Source organism: Canis lupus, chromosome 26, assembly GCF_003254725.2.
Source record: "Canis lupus dingo isolate Sandy chromosome 26, ASM325472v2, whole genome shotgun sequence".
In the NCBI taxonomy this organism is placed as follows: domain Eukaryota; kingdom Metazoa; phylum Chordata; class Mammalia; order Carnivora; family Canidae; genus Canis; species Canis lupus.
The window spans coordinates 19,264,143-19,280,687 of NC_064268.1; the positions used below are offsets into that span (position 1 = coordinate 19,264,143).

Genomic DNA, 16,545 nt, shown 5'->3' on the forward strand with positions numbered 1-16,545 from the left:
CAGACACTGCAGTTCTTAGAGTGTTCAGCCAGACCAATTGGGAGTCCCTGGGCTAAACCTGGCCATAAGACGAGCCCCACCCCCACCCCTGCCCCATCCTGGAGGAACAGACGCACACTGGCACTCCCATGTGCTCAGTCCTGGCTGAGAGCAGCCCAAGAGAAGCATGGCCTTGGTGCAAACATGGTGGATCTGGGGACGTGGGGAGCAGCCTCTGAAGCTGTTGGTCAGCTCTGCTCCCCACAGCAGGATCTGAAGGACACCTGTGCAATGCCTTCTCCTGGCTGCTGCAAAGCCCTGGTTCCTCTGAGCCCCACCTCCATGGTGTTCCGGGGGAAAAACAATCTGTTTGGGGAGTGCAGTGGCCTTTGAGCTGGAAAGGGAAAACCTTAAGTATGTAAGCACAGAGACCATTAACCAAGGACTTTTTTTATGTATCAGCACCGAGCCCTTCAAATACATGAGTCCATATAATCAGCACAGCAGTGCTATATGGTGGGTAATTATCACCCCCATTTTACAGAGGAGGAAACTGAGACTCATAGAGGCCTTCATAAGTCATGCTGCTGGGACCTGTGAAGTCAAGGCTGTTGAGTGGCTCTTCTAACCACATGGATTCACGGTAGCCTGGTGTTGGGGTCTGAGTCAAGACTCTTAGATACCGGTGACAGGAAACCAAACTCAGGTTGACTTAGACACTGGCTCCCATGAGCTGAAAAATTCTGGGAGTAGTGGCTTCAGGCATGGCTGGATCCAGGGACTCAAATGATGAGGACCTGAACTCTTTCCACCTCTTGGTTCTGCTTTCCTGCCTGTTGACACCATCATCAGGCAGGCTTTTCTTGCCATGGCCCCCTCCATTTCTATCATCTTTGCCCCTACTCCCCTAGCAGAAAGGAGCATCTTTTTCCCAGTTTATTCTAACATAAATCCAACAATTGAGCCTCCCTGGTTCTGCTTGGGCTTGGGGCCATCCCTGAGCCAATCACTGTGGCTAGAACGGTGGAATATGCTGAGCAGCCAGGCCAGCATCAGATGGCCATTCCTGGAATCGTGGCATAGAGGTTGGGTGGGGTCAGCCTCAGTCACATGGACTGGGGGTAAGAAAGAGTGTTCCCTAGAAAAGTGGGGTGCTGGGACCAGAAGAAGGGGAGGTAGATTCTGAGAAGCCTGGAATACCGATGTTGGGGACAGATGGTTCCTAGCGAGAAGGGTGCAGGAACCCATGGGTGTGGTCTTCTGGCCTCCTGAGCCCTTCCCCAAGAGCCAGCATCCTGTGGACCTAACCATCCCTCCCCTTCCAGCGTCTACTGGGACTATGCCATGACCATCCGCCTGGAAGAGATTGTGTACCTGCACTGCCACCAGCAAGGTAGGGACTGCGGAGGGTGGGGGGAGCATGGGGCTGGGGTGTTCTCCTGGCTCCCCTGCACAGCCGCACCTCCTTACTACTTGCACAGTCTCAAACAAGTGACTTCTCCCCTCTGAGCCTCAGTTCCCTATCTGTAAAGTGGAATCACAATAGCACCTTTTCATGACATTATTGTAAACATATGACGTATGTTAAGGCCTCAGCATCAATCCCATGGTGTTAGTTGCTGACACCTAATTGAGCACTTATGATGTGCCAAGCAGGGCTCTAAACAGCTTGGCAAAAAGTTACACAGCTTGTTAAGCTCCAGAGTTTGGGCTCAAAATCAGGTCTTTGTCATTCCAATGCCGGTGCTCTGGAGATCTGGGATTAATAACTAGATTTCTCCTTGAAAGCTCAAAGCAGGTATGTTCAGAACAAGTAGAAGACCATCCTGCTGTAGAAAGCAAGAGATCTGTGCCGCATCAAGGCATAAAACATTAAGCGTATTTAGTGAGACAGATCCAAGCCCTACTTGGGTCTATCCAAGCCCTATGTGGCTCTGAGCAAGTTACATAGCCTCTCTGAGCCTTGGTTTCATCATTTGTAAAATAGACAATAGTAGATCTACCTCATAGAGCTGTTTTGAGGATTCCAATAAGACACTGCCTTAAAAGTGCTTTGTTTACATACAGTAAGTGCTCAATATGTGCCAGCAAGTCAGCTACTGCCCTGAGAAGGGATAGGTCTGAAAGCCTCCATACAAGAATAGGTCAGGTTAATTCATAGAGGGTGCTTGGGAGGCATCGGATGTTTGTGGGCCTCATTTCCCTTTGGTGGGTGACTTCACAGAAGCTAGCCACACTCCGTGGCAGGTAGGATGGAAGGGGCTCAGGGGAGGTTAAAACAGCCCCTGACCTTCTGCCCAGGTCTTTCCCAGAGCTTGGAGGAGATCCATGGGTCTAGCTTGGCATGCCTGGGGGGATGTGTTTGCTGGGAGGGCCCCATCGCCATACCTCATAGTGACTTCCCACTGGGTCTTCTCTGGCTGGGTTGTGGTGGCAGTGGACAGCGGCGGGACAGTGGTGTTGGTCAGCCAGGATGGGATCCAGAGGCCGCCCTTCCGCTTCCCCAAGGGAGGGCACCTCCTGCAGTTCCTTTCATGCCTAGAAAACGGGCTGCTCCCTCATGGGCAGCTGGACCCTCCACTCTGGTCTCAGCGAGGGAAGGTGAGTGATCCTGGGGGACCCAGAGAGGCTGGGGTATGGGTCAGCCATGGGGAGCGGTCATTCTTTTTTTGAGAGAGAGAAAGTGAAGGCGCACATGTGCACGTAGAGTGGGGGGTGGCGAGAGGGAGAATCCCAAGTAGGCTCCACACCCAGCGTCTGTGCCCAAGACTCAGGGCTCGATCTAACGATCCTGAGATCATGACCAGAGCTGAATCAAGAGTCAGATGCTTAACCAACTGAGGCACCCAGATGCCTGGGGGTATAGTCATTCTTGCCTGTGGGTCCTTGCATGGCTTCGTGGGCACATACACACCCCACTGAAACCCTCAAGCTGTGCAGATTGTGGGGACGGGTGTATCCCAAGGATGGTGCAATGGAACACGTTCTTTTAGGGCAAAGTGTTTCCCAAACTGCGCAAGCGAAGCCCTCAGGGTTCTGCTGAGTCCACGTCTTCAGACAAGGAAGATGACGAGGCCACAGATTATGTGTTCAGGATCATCTACCCTGGCATGCAGTCTGAATTCGGTAAGCTGCCTTGTCTCTGAGCTCCTGGGATCCACCTGTTAGCAGATCATGAGAATGACTCCAGGTGTTTGGAATTAGAAGACAAGTAGTCTGGACTCTGAGGCCAGCGGGGCTGGGGTGGTGGGGGACCTGGAACCAGGAAGCTGGTATCTCGGTTTTCCCCCCAAATGAGAACTATGTGCTACCTAGCTTAATAAAGATGCACCTGAGCAGAAAGTGGCATTGGGGAGTGGCAGTGTGCTCTGGAATCCTGGTTGAACTGGGGCAAGTCTCTTTGCCCTCTGTGTCTTGGTTTCCTTATCTGCAAAATGGAGATGTTCACAGCACCTGCATCATAGGACCCTTGTGGGGATTAAATGAGATAAGTCTCTTGGCACAGAATATATAAATATTAGCCGCTGTTCTACTATTGCTCATGTCAAGATTCATGAGATAAAGAGGTAATCAACATAAAGTCTATAGAATAAAGTCTCGCATACAGTCGGTCCTCAGTAAATGACAGTGAAAACAGCAGAGGGGAAACAAAGCACCAGGCACTGGCACACGAGACCCTAATGTATGTCCAGCACTTTGCACGGTGGCTGCCGTGATGTAGATGCTTGGTTAATGCAGACAGTTACTATCACTATCATCATTACTATGGGGTTATTATGAAGATTATAATGTTTGAAAAGTTCTCTGAAAGAGCCCTGGCATTTATTAAGCACTGTATGGATGTCTGTTCAATAACTCAATATTGAGTTGTAGTTTCCTTCTGTCTACCCCATTTTATTTAACCTTGGGTGGCTGTGTTCCATTTGATGGGTAATGGCTCTGAGCCTACCTGTGCTTTAGTGACCACAGCTGGGTCACAAGAGGCTCTTTTGAAAGCAGATGTCTTTCCCTGGCAAAGGTGGACCAATCATGCCAGGCCACTTCATGCTCTGGCTCTCATCCACTGCTGAATTGGATCTGGGATGTGGGGCAGGCTTGGTGGTAAGGTCTTATGTTTCTTGGGTTAGCCTCATATTCATTCCTTCAGTGGGCCAGTTAGGATCAAAGCCTCATGTTTCTGTGTCGTCGAGATCCATAGAGTATCCTGAAGCATTCATTACTACATCTCTTCCTACCCAAGAGCAGGGCCTGGAGCTGTCACAGACTCTTGGCTGTACTATGACTCTCACAGCCCTTCCAGAGAGCTGATTGATCAGAGGGGCCAGATACCTCAGGCCTGCCTTCCCAGGAAATTCTCTCCACAGGAACTCATCCAACAAATAATGTGTAGGCTTTTGCTGGGAACCAGGCTGGGTGCTGGATGTCTTACTTATTTGGGGACTGTCCATGTTAGTGTGCTGTGGCTCTGCATGTGCCAGGAGAACAGATGCTGACTGTACCCACCCACGCCCCTCTGTGCATGCCCCTCTGTTGCCAGCTCCCATTCTTAGAGTCTCTCTGCCTGAGGGTCCCTTCTGCCCATGGGTGGGGCAGGGCAGAGGTGTCAGAGAATCAGTGTCTCCCTGGAACATCCCTCAACCAAGAACTGACAAGAATTGGTGTATAAATGCCTGGGTTGGGGCACCTGGATGGCTCAGTGGTTGAGTATCTGCCTTCGGCTCAGGGCATAATCCGGGGTCCTGGGATCGAGTCCTGTATCAGGCCCTTCACAGGGAACCTGCTTCTCCCTCTGCCTGTGTCTCTGCCTCTCTCTGTGTGTCTCTCATGAATAAATAAATAAAATCTTAAAAAAATAAAAATAAATGCCCCAGCTCCCTCACCCGCTACCCTGATGAGAAAGCTCAGACCTTTGTGCTCTACACATCTCCTGAGGTACCCCAGGAAATCAAGCACCAGTTGCGCATGGTGGCAACCTGAGTAGTAACCGTTTGTTCTGCCTTCTTGTGTCTCTTCACGCATCTCTTACCGGTGCTCCTTGGAAACATCTCCCAAAAGAACTGCTGGAACTTGAATTCTTGTCTGCTTCTGAGGAAACCCCAATGAGCTCAGTTTATTTGGAACAAAGCTTCTCAATTGTAGCCCTACTGACATTTTATTTTTTTTAAGATTTTATTTATTTATTCATGAAAGACAGAGAGAGAGAGAGAGAGGCAGAGACACAGGTAGAGGGAAAAGCAGGCTCCATGCAGGATGCCTGATGCAGGACTCAATCCTGGGACTCTGGGATCACTCCCTAAGCCAAAGGCAGATGCTCAACCGCTGAGCCACCCAGGCGTCCCCTTACTGACATTTTTTTAAATAAATTTATTTTTTAAAATATTTTTATTTAGTTATTCATGAGAGACAGAGAGAGAGAGAGAGAGAGAGAGAGAGAGAAAGAGAGAGGCAGAGACACAGGCAGAGGAAGAAGCAGGCTCCATGCAGGGAGCCTCATGTGGGACTCAATCTCGGGACTACAGGATCACGCCCCGGGCCAAAGGCAGGCACTAAACCGCTGAGCCACCCAGGGATCCCCCTTACTGACATTTAGATGGAATAATTGATAGTGATTGCTTGGGGAGGGGGGCATCACATGCATTATAGGATGTTGAGCAGCTTCCCTCATCTCCCCTAACTCACCGCCAAGTAGCAAATCTGCCACCACCCCTGCCACCAAGTTGTGACACTCAGAAATATCTCCGGACGCTGCCAAGTGTCATGTAGCAAAATTGCCCCCAGTTGAGAAAAGCACACATCAGCACGTTCACCTCTGCCACTGCAGCATGGCCAATGACTCCAGGTCTGTAAAATGGGAAGAACAGCACTTCCCACCCAGGATCCTATTCTGAGGAGTCAGTGTGATGATGTGTCAGACACATAATGCAAAATGCTTGTCAATGAGCAGTAGTAGGTACCATGAGCAGATGCCACTGTGTGCCAGGCCTGCCTTTGCCTCTCCAATGTTGTAACTAATTTAATCCTCACTACGGCCCTCCAAGGCGGGTACCAATGTCATCACCAACCCTCGTTTTTCAGAAGAGGAAACTGAGGCACAGAAAGGGTAAGAAACTGGTCCAGAGTTGTATAGCTAATCCTCAGTGTGGTTGGAATTTGAACTCCAGTGCCCTGGCTCCAGAGCTTGTGCCTCTCACAGACCCTCCTTGCAGATTGTTTTGACCAGGATGAGGAGATATTGTGGTTGCCCCTGCTTTATCCCCAAGCTCAGATTCAGCTCACATGGAAATGTCGCTCCCATCCTTGGTTGATATTTTTAAGGGGCCTGAGCCTCACAGATCTGAAACAAACAATCATGTATTCATGGGAAGGGGAAGCCCTTTCTGAAGAAGTCCCTACCTCAGAAATGGGCAGACTCCTTCCGTGGTCCAAATTCAGCCCACTGCCTATTTTTGTAAATAAAGTTTTATTGGAACACAGCCATGCCCATTCATATCCATGTTATGTGTGGCTGCTTTTACACCATGGCAGCAGAGTGGGATTGTTGTGACAGAGACCATATGGCCCACAAAGCCAAAAATATTTACTCTCTGGCCCTTTATAGAAAAAGTTTGCAGATGCCTGTGTCAAGTAATACAAGAGAAGAGTTTGGCCCTGCAGGAGGGATGATATGGTCATAAATAGTTCTAAACCCCCTTTGGGTGTCCTCTTGCCTTTGTCTCTACCACCTCTGTGTCTTCATGCACAGAGAAAGCAGAGACAAGTTCTGAAACACTGAGACAGGTTCAGAGTCAGAGGAGGGCATTTTCAGACTCCTGTATTGCTGAGACAGCCTGTACCATCTGGCGTGGCGGGTGTGAGCTGCGTGCGACTCCCAAGCACTTGAAATGCAGTTAGTTCTTTTTTTTTTTAAGATTTTATTTATTTCTTCATGAAAGACACACAGAGAGACAGAGACACAGGCAGAGGGAGAAGCAGGCTCCATGCAGGGAGCCTGACGTGGGACTCGATCCTGGGACTCCAGGATCATGCCCTGGGCCGAAGGCAGGTACTAAACCGCTGAGCCACCCAGGGATTCCCGAAATGCAGCTAGTTCGCATGAAGATGTGCAGGAAGTGTAAAAGATACTCTGGATTCTGAAGTCTTAGAGCAGTAACAAAAAAATGTGAAATATCTCATCAGTAAGTTTGTATTGACTATATGTTGAAATGGTAACACTATGGATATACTGGGCTAAACAGAATATATTGTTGAAATTGATTGCATCTGTTTCTTTGCCCCCCCTTTTAGTGGCTACTAGAAACTTCTAAATTAAGCATGTGGCTCAGGTTGGATTCCTATCAAATAGAGCTGGTCTAGGGCAGGGTTGACATTTTGGACTGTGAAGAATTGTGTTTAGTGGAGGGGGAGATGTCTTGTGCATTATAGGATGGTGAGCAGCATCCCTGGCCTCTACCCACTAGATAGATGCCAGCAGCATCTAGCGAATTCCCAGGTTGTGACAACAAAGAACGTCTCCAGACATCACCGAATGTCCTTGAGGAGCTAAAGTTGCCCCAGTTGAGACCTGGTGGTCTAAATAGAGCATGGGTGATGTTGGGGGGGAATCAGTTGAGAGAGTATGAATAGGGTCTGATTCCCCACTGAATTGGAATCCCAGCTCCACCATGTGTTCACTGGGTAGTCTTGGGCATGATGCTCCCATCTGTGCCTCAGTTCATAAATCTGTAAAAAAAGATAATAATAGTACTTGGGCTCAGTGCGTGATAGCTGTCATTAGCAGAAAGAGCAGGGGGACCTTGGTCAGAAAGAGCTGTTATGCCAGTTACCACCCGCTGGGGCTGTAGGTGGTTAAGCACCACTGTCATTCTGAGCCTCAGTTTCCACTCTGCAGGATGGGAGAAGAGATGCATCCCCTACAGGGTCATTAAGCATGATAGAGCAGTCCCATGCCTGCACAGCAGCCAGCACATAGTAGGGCATTTTACAAACATCAATATTCTTTCTTCCTCAAAGCCAACATAATATATGGGAGCTGTTTGGAGCCTGGCAGGGGAGAGGTAAAGCCCCGAGGAGTGGGTTCCTTGGCTGTTTCAGTGTTCTGCTCACCGCAGACATTCTGTTTGTTTTTCTGTTTCAAGTTGCTCCTGATCCCCTGGGCAGCACTGCCCCCATCTCCGTGCACCCTGCCTGGACGGTGGTTCCTGCTGGCCGGTCCATGCTGGTGGTGGCCCAGGGTGGTCGGTGGGTGCGAGCCAAATGGGACACCACCTTCCCCGTGCCGGGCCTGAGGCAGCAGCCCCCCAGTAATGTCTGGGCTACTCCCACCCCTGGAGCTGGGTGCTGGCCCCCTCTGCCATGTTGTCATTTGAGTCTTTGTCCCAAGGGCAAGGGAAGAGGAGACAAACTGGTGCCCTCACGCTTCCAGCCTCCACGTTGCAGGATGCAGCTTGGAGTGTTGTGAGATCTATAGTGAAGCGGTCCACTGGTGATGTGAAGTGTGAGGGCCTGGGGTGGAGGCATCCTTTCCACACCTTGCTGAAACTGATCAGTGCTTCCCTGAGATTGGCAGAGACCTGGGGATGCTTCTCTAGAACATTTTGCAGGGACTCAGTGGTCTTTCTTGGCCAGCTCAGCAGTGAGTTTGGGGAGGAGCTTTCTGCACTGGATCCACAGTTCCCTCTGCCTTGTAGCCAGGGGAAGAGGCCAGGAATTACCAGTCATCCTTGACAGGGCACAGCCCATGGAATACATGTGCACCCTGATTAACCTTCTAGGGTAGGGCTTGGCAAACGAGGTCCCATGGCTGGAGCCAGCCTCATTCTGTGCAACCCATGAGCTAAGAATTGTTCTTACGTTTTTTAACAATCAAAAAAAAAAAAACAGAAGAAAAGTAATATATGTGATGTGAAAAAGATATGAAAGTCAGATTTCAGTGTCCATCAAGTTCTATTGGAAAACCCCCATGCTGATGTGTCTGTATGTTGTGCATGGCTGTTTTAGCACTATGATGGCAAAAAGTTGAGTGATTATGATCATGGCCAAATGGCTCACAAACCCTATAATGTTTACTGCCTGGCCTTTGACAGAAGCTCTGTTTCCCGAGCCCTGTTCTTTCTAGAGAAAATAAATTTTTTGCACCTGTCTGGAATTGCCAAGAGGCCAGGAAGTGAACCACAGAAATTGTAATGTCTGAGTCACTGCTCTGTTTGTCCTGTAGCCCTGCAGACGCAGTGGTTTCCATGGAGCTGGAAAGTAAGGCAGTGAGGGAAACTCTAAGTGCTATGTCTTAGGAGCTGCATCATCAGAAATCACCAATATCTGTGTTAGGAGATGAGTCATGACCTCTTGGTTCTTGAACGTGGCTGCTGTTACCAAAATTGTTTTTTTATATACAGATTTAAGGGCTATATCTCCAGGAGGTTTTAATGAAATAGGTCAGGGGTGAGATACAGGCATATGGCTTTTTTAACAAGCCCCCCACATGATTCTGGGTGGGGGTCTCCAACCCGTTTGAGACCCATTGATGGAACAGCCATATGGCTCAGGATGATGTACAGTGCAGGTGGCCTCATCAGCAGGAACTCCACTGGGTCCCTGGCCCTTGGTTGCCCTACCTTATCTCTTGAGTTAGGCTCCCTTCTGTCTCCCTACTAAAGATTCTCTCTCCCAGAGAGTGTATCTCTGGGGACTCGGGACCATCAGCCTCCCCAGAAGCCCCCAGCAGGCCCCGCTTCCTTTTTGTCAGCCTCCTATGAGGACAGCTGAATGACAACATGGTGAGGCTTGGCCTTCTGCTCTGGGATAGGTCTGTTTTCTTGGCTCTTGGCTCTCTCTCTCCCCCCCGCCCCCCATTCCCCACCTCTTCTTCTCTACAGCTCTCATCAGCTCTGCCCATCTGCTGAGGGGCCCCAAATCTTGGTGGTGGCTTTCACTGGATCAGGTGGGCTCAAAGGTCTGGGTCAGATCATGATTGGGGTCACTGTCTCCGACTGTCACATTCAGGGTCTTCCCCTGTGTCTCTGCTGGCCTAGGGGCAAGCTGCTTGCTTTGGGATGAGGTTTCTGTGACCCACATAGGCTTAACCAGGGCTCTTGCTGCATCCCTTCTGTCCACCACAGTCCCCCAGGACCTTATGGATGTCTCCGTGAGCAACCTACCATCCCTCTGGCAACCCAGTCCCCGGAAATCCTCCTGCTCATCCTGTTCACAGAGTGGCTCGGCTGATGGTGGCTCATCCAATGGCTGCAACCATGAGAGGTTTGAGGGGCTTAATCTGTGGGTGGAGGGTATGGAAGTATTTGCCAGAGATTTGTAGATACTCATTTCTTGTCCAGCACTGAATTCAGAGGAGGAATATAAGCTACGGAATCATTGAAGTCTGGGTTAAATTCTGGCCTTGCAAAGTCATAGCTCTCAGAGCTTCCTTATATGTATCAGTCAGGATAAATAAGGTTATGTGGCAGTAACAAACAGTCCCAAAATCTCAGTGGCTTAGTACGGCAAAGATTGATTTATTGGGCAGACCATGTGTCTATCTATCAGGGATCAGCCGGAGGCTCTGCTTACTCTCTATTCAAGGTCCGCGCTGATGGAGCTTGAATATTACCAGTCACAGTGACTGGGAAAGGGAAAGGTAGCTCTGGAGCGCCTGAACAATTAAACGCTGCTCATCTCTCACTGACCCCATCCATAGTAGACTGCGCAGTGCAGACCTCTCATGCTCCTGGAAAGCAGAAACTAGAAATACTACTTAATGCCAACCACATGTGCCTCAGTTTGCTCCACCACCAAATGGGGACACAAGTCCTTGAATTGTGTAGCTGTTGTAAGGGCAGATCAGATACTGATCTGATGTGGCCCGCATGTGGTCGCCGGCACTCGGTAATGTTCAGTAAGTGACATTTCTTATTTTATTGGATAAAGGTAAATCCCCAGGTCACCTCTCTCCTTGTGCATAGATCTCATATGTCTTCTGGGCTACTCCGTGCATGCATGAGACTGGTCTTGTTTCCCACGGACCCCACCTGGCCTGGCTGAAGAGAATGGAATCCCTTTTTCCATGCTGGGCCTCTGGCCCAATGAGTGGTCCAGTCTTCAGCTACAGGAGCTTAGGGGGTGGGAGCTGGCATCAAATTTTTGAAGTTATCTAAGGCCTGGCTTTCAGCATATAGTCTACAGACCTGGAGCAGCATCCCTGGGGGGTGGATTCTCAGTCCATCTCGCTAGACCTAGTGAAGCAGAATTTGCATTTAACAAGATCCTAAAATCATGTGTGCACTTTTGAGAAGCACTGATATAACCAGAGAGACTCACATGTTTGTGCGCATCAGGATCACCAGGGAGAGGTGATGACTGGTTCTAAGACAACTTCCTTAGGGGTCCTGGTTGAGTAGGTCTGCGAGGGGCCCATGAATCCACACGTTGGAGAAATTCCAAGTGATTCTTGGGCTGGTGGTCCATGGGCCATTGAAAAACGATGTTCTAACCTAGCATCCCCTCACGTGACATCTACTTTACATGCCTGTAGTGACAGGGAGCCCACCACCTTTTACATAGCCAAGTCCACTATAGAGCAGCCATCCGTGTGATGCTCTTCTTAGGTAAACTGAGCAAGCCTGAGCCCCACCAACCTGAAGACATTGTGAGGCTGATTTTACTGTTTAATGCCTCCATGTGTGTAAGTGGAGGACTTTAGCCATGCCTCCTCCCTGTCTCCCTGAGCTTTCCTGGGTGTCCGTTAGCATGTCCTGAGAATAAATATGCATATATTCTTCCACTCTGTTCTCTGTGAGGATGCACAACACTCCTATCAGCAGTCCTTGATGGGGCCTTACTCCCCTCTCCTCTTTCAGCCAAGTCAGCCCCCTAAGTTCCCATGCAAGGAGGAGCTCTGAGGCATCACCTCCTTTGCAGTCAGCCAAACTCTGAGTGCAGCTTGGCTCAGTTTGGTTTAGCTGGGTCACTTTAGAAGTCAGAACTCTTTCTGCAAGTGACAGAAACCCACTTCAGACTGGTCCAGACACAAAAGAAAATCTCAACAGAACTGAGAAATCCAGAGGTACAGTGACTTTCAGGCATGGTTGGTTCCAGATGCTCAATACAGATATTTCTGTTTCTTCTGCTCTTGCCTCTGGTTGTCTCTGTGATGGTTTCATTCTCAAGGAGGCCCTTCCTATGCAGTGGCAGAAATGGATCCCAGCAGCCACTGCCCTACATCCCTCTGGTTTAGGAACTCGAGCAGAGAAAAGAGTGTGTATTTCCCTATGGTTCCAACAAAAATCCTGGGGCTCATTCTCATTGGCTCAGGTTGGATCACAAGACCACCTCTTACCTCATGACTGTGACTCCAGCCTGAGTCCTGTACTAGGTAGAATCAGCCCCATCCAAACCATAGGGACAGAGAGTTGGGGAGAGAGTGACCCCAAAACTGGATAGGAGAAGTGGCAGTATGGGTGGAAACAGTAGTACTCCAGAGTCCCCTTGATTGGCTGGTTTCAACCTGCACCCTACAGGTAATGAGCTGTGTTCCTCCAGGAAACGTGGGTTCTGTGTGGTCTTTCCTCAGTGTCCTCTTTCTCCACCTGCAGGGCTCCCCTGAAGCTTCTCTGTGACAACATGAAATACCAGATCCTTTCCAGAGCCTTCTATGGATGTGCGTATTGACATTATTCGCCGTTGTGGTCTATGGGTGTGATTTTTTAAAAAGATTTTATTTATTTATTAATGAGAGACACAGAGAGAGAGGCAGAGACACAGGCAGAGGGAAAAGCACTGGAAGCCTGATGTGGGACTTATCCCAGGACCCCGGGATCATGACCTGAGCCAAAGGCAGATGCTCAACCACTGAGCCACCCAGGTGTCCCTATGGGCGTGTTAACTGAATGCCTATCACAAAGCAGCAGTATCAGGAGAAGGAGCCTGCCTTTGGCACGTGAACCTCGGCTCCTCTATTTCCTAGATGCATCTAGTTATAGTGAAGTTTGGTGGATTTGCCTGAGCCTCAACTTCCTCAATGAAAGATTGGGGATAAATGTTATCTCTGGGTGCTAAGAGAGGGCAGCAAACGATGGGGCTTCTCAGTGGCAGGGGTTTAGTTAATCGCCATTGTATCCCCAGTACCCACTTAGAGGATCTGTTTTCAGAATTAAATGAGAAGCATGTATAAATCCCCTGGCACCTAGCATTACACATCAAAAAAGCTCAGTAAAAGTCAGTTCCCCTCACTTATGGACAGAAGTAGAAGAGTAAGGAGAAGTTAAAAATCAAAACTTAAATAGAGGAATTCTGATGATTTCCATTTAACACATGAGGAAACTAAGGCAGAAAGAGGCAAGTGACTTATCCAGGGTCACACAGCTAATCCGGGACAGCTGGGACTCAGGCCTAGGCCTGCCTGACCACAAAGGCTGTTTTTTAACTCTACTATACTGATTCTTAGCACATTTTATTTCCCCAGCCTCCCGGCCTAGATGGGGGTATATACCATGTGTATTTTCATGGATTCCAGGAAAGTGTTAATACGTCTTACATGGGCCTGGGGAATAGCAGTACCCACTGTGTGCCCAACCACCTGGAGAGGCAAGGCAGCCTGAGCTCCCAAGATCAAGGTTATTACCTGTTCTGTTATCACCCCTCCCCATTGCCTAATGGAGGGCCTGGTGTGGAGCAGGCCTGGGATGAGTATTTATGGGACCCAAGTGGAAGAGCTTCCTGATGGAAGGGTTGGGGGGTCAAGATGGATCTTGAATATTATCACATTCAATGACTCACCCCTGATGGTGGTTGAGAGGCCAGGTTCTGGGGCTGTGCAGCTTGGGTTCAAATCCCAACTCTGTACTTCCTAGCAGTGTGACCTGGGCAAGAGACACAGCAGCCTGTGCCTCAGTTTCCCCATCTATAAGATGGAAAAGATAGGAGTACTTGTTTCATATGGTTGTCATGAGAATTTAATGAGTTAAGTGTGTGAGCTCTGAGCTGCTCCCTGGCGTGTGGTATGTGCTTGTATAAGTGTTAGCCATATCTTTCTCCCTCCTCCTCCTTTTCCCCTCCTCGCTCTTCCCCCCCTTCCTTTCCCCCTCCCCCTCCCCCTCCTTCCTCCTATCTCCCCATCTCTTCTTTATCCCCTCTTTCTTCCCCTTCTCTCCTTCCTTTACCTCTTCCCCCTCCTCTCCCTCATTCCTGGCAGGGGTGAGTCCTTAGGCTCCAGAAGGCCAGGGTCCTCTCTGGGAGTTGCTAAGGGAGAGCCAGAGGGAGGGGGCACAGTCAGAGCAAACACAGGCTGGCATTTGGTGAGTGCCTCCTGTATACCAGGTGCTGTGCCCTCCAGGTGCCCAGGGCGGAGCAGGTGAAGGGTGGTGGGTTGGCGGGCATTTCTTCAAGAGTGCAGGGCCATCTTTGAAAGCAAACTGGGTGCATTTCCCAGGGCTTTCTTTATCCAACTGCACTCTGAACAAGAGTCGTCCACCTCTGCCATTCCCCTCTCTTGGGATGAATTAGAGGCATGCAGAGGCACAGAGAGCCTGTGGGGTCACTGGCTCCCTGCCACCCCTTCCCTGCCTCCTGTCCATAGATTAAATGCCTTGGCTTCCAGTAGAGGAGGTAATGTCACCCTGGCCCAGTCTGAGAAAGGTGATTAGATGTCCCCAGGCTCACACAACTCTCAACAAGTGATTTTGCCCCTCAGAGCCCCTTCCTCGCCAAGAAGGGAGGGATGATGGGACTTTTCTAGGTCATGAGGGTTCACTAGGATCGCAGGTGAGACAAGGCAAGGGGGGTGAATGGTGGATGATGGCACTTTCCCTTCCTCCCTCCACCAGGGCTTGCCTACTGCAGACACCTGTCCACTGTGAGGACCCACCTGTCAGCCCTGGTTAATCACATGATCGTGTCTCCAGACTCACCCTGTGATGCTGGGCATGGGCTGACGGCCAGGATCTGGGAGCAGTACCTTCAGGACAGCACAGTAAGGATTGGCCTGGCTTGGCCTGCCGTGAGGCAGAGCCTGTGGGGGGACCATCTTATCATCTGAGCAGTAGACCCACCTGCTTGTGGGGCCTCAAGGCTCTTATGACACCTTTGGGTTCTACAAACCCAACCTGAACACCCCTCTTTTCTTGAAAGTTCAAGACCCACAACCCGCTTCTGCCTGTAGGAGTGAGGATCAAGGAGGATGGAAAGTACACATGCTCGCCTGGAAGGAGTAAGAATGAACCTGTCACCAAGCACTTATTAAGCACCAGCTGTATGCTTGGTGCTATGGGAGGTGCTGTGAGTCCTCAGCAGGAAGAGACTTACAGTCCAGTTGAACTACTTAGAATGATGAAAGTAGCTAAGTCAGAGGAGGCAGTGGGGCGGAGAAAAGCCCACCACCATCCAGAACTCTTCCATCTCTGCCTTGGGGCCTGAGAATCCTCCCATTAGATATTTCACCTGGAGACAGATTTCTAAGATTTTCTTATTAGAAGCCGAATGTCCCTAACAAGGAAGATGTTCATGTTTGAAAAAAGGTTCATGGTCGAATAGTTTGGGTAATGAGATGAGTTAGCTCTTCTGAATCCTGTAGAACTTCCTAGAACCTTGGCTAGGGGATTATGCTTGTCGCTCTCAAGAAATTGGGGGGCTGCGGTGTGGGTGTGGGAGAACATATGGAACAGCCCCTCAAATTGGGCTATAGGGACCTTTGTTGAAAAAGTACCTCCCATGGCTGGTGGAAGACCATCCATTTTTTTTTAAAGGTGATTTTTTTTAAGGATTTATTTATTTATTCATGCGAGACACACACACAGAGAGAAAGAGAGAGAGAGAGAGAGGCAGAGACACAGGCAGAGGGAGGAGCAGGCTCCATGCATGGAGCCAGACGCGGGACTCGATCCCGGATCCCAGGATCATGACCCGAGCCAAAGGCAGATGCCCAACCCGAGCCACCCAGGCATCCCCAGAAGCCATTTTGATAGACACTGGTTTAACCACTGCCAGGAGCAGACATTCAGAAGAGATACCTATTTCCTCCACGTGGGATATGAATGCAGTGGCTCAGTCCACTGGGTGCCTTCCCACCCGAGTCCTGGGGAGGGCCAAGCTGAGGAGCACCTGGGTCAGGCTGGCTTCCTCATGCTGGGGAAAGGTACTATTCAATGTATTAATTTGGGAATGCTGGAGGACTTTGGGAAAAACAAGCTGGTTCCCAAACCTGGACAAGCAAAAGGGTTGTTTGACTGACTTTTTTTTTTTTTCCAAAAATAGCTATTTTTCTAAATGACAAAAGGAATGCCTACTTAACTGTGATAACTCAAACAATGAAGAATGCAGGTGTATAGAACAAAAATTGTTTACATATCTTTTTTTTCTGCCACAGTGCTCTCATTCTGATCCCCTGAGTTAATGATAATGTCAGTTACATAGAGGCCCTGCCATATATTTCCTGTGCTTTATACATCCATAGATATATTTGAAATTCTTATTTTTTTAAATGAAGTGACATTATATTTGTATTTTAAGCAACAACTTCATTTTATATCCAAGATGTCTTTCAGATCTCTAGGTGAAATATTGAATGCTAGATCCTTAGCA

General features: G+C 49.4%; 1 protein-coding gene across 1 annotated transcript in view; it reads left to right on the forward strand.

The window, feature by feature from the left end:
• LOC112676739 (small G protein signaling modulator 1) overlaps positions 1-16,545 on the forward strand; it is a 51,291-nt gene that overhangs the window by 7,925 nt on the left and 26,821 nt on the right. The window contains exons 6-11 of the mRNA XM_049102130.1: positions 1,305-1,372; positions 2,417-2,580; positions 2,973-3,105; positions 10,095-10,233; positions 12,564-12,628; positions 14,793-14,938. Of these exons, the coding sequence (XP_048958087.1) occupies positions 1,305-1,372; positions 2,417-2,580; positions 2,973-3,105; positions 10,095-10,233; positions 12,564-12,628; positions 14,793-14,938 (715 nt within the window). The remainder of the gene's footprint in view (positions 1-1,304; positions 1,373-2,416; positions 2,581-2,972; positions 3,106-10,094; positions 10,234-12,563; positions 12,629-14,792; positions 14,939-16,545) is intronic.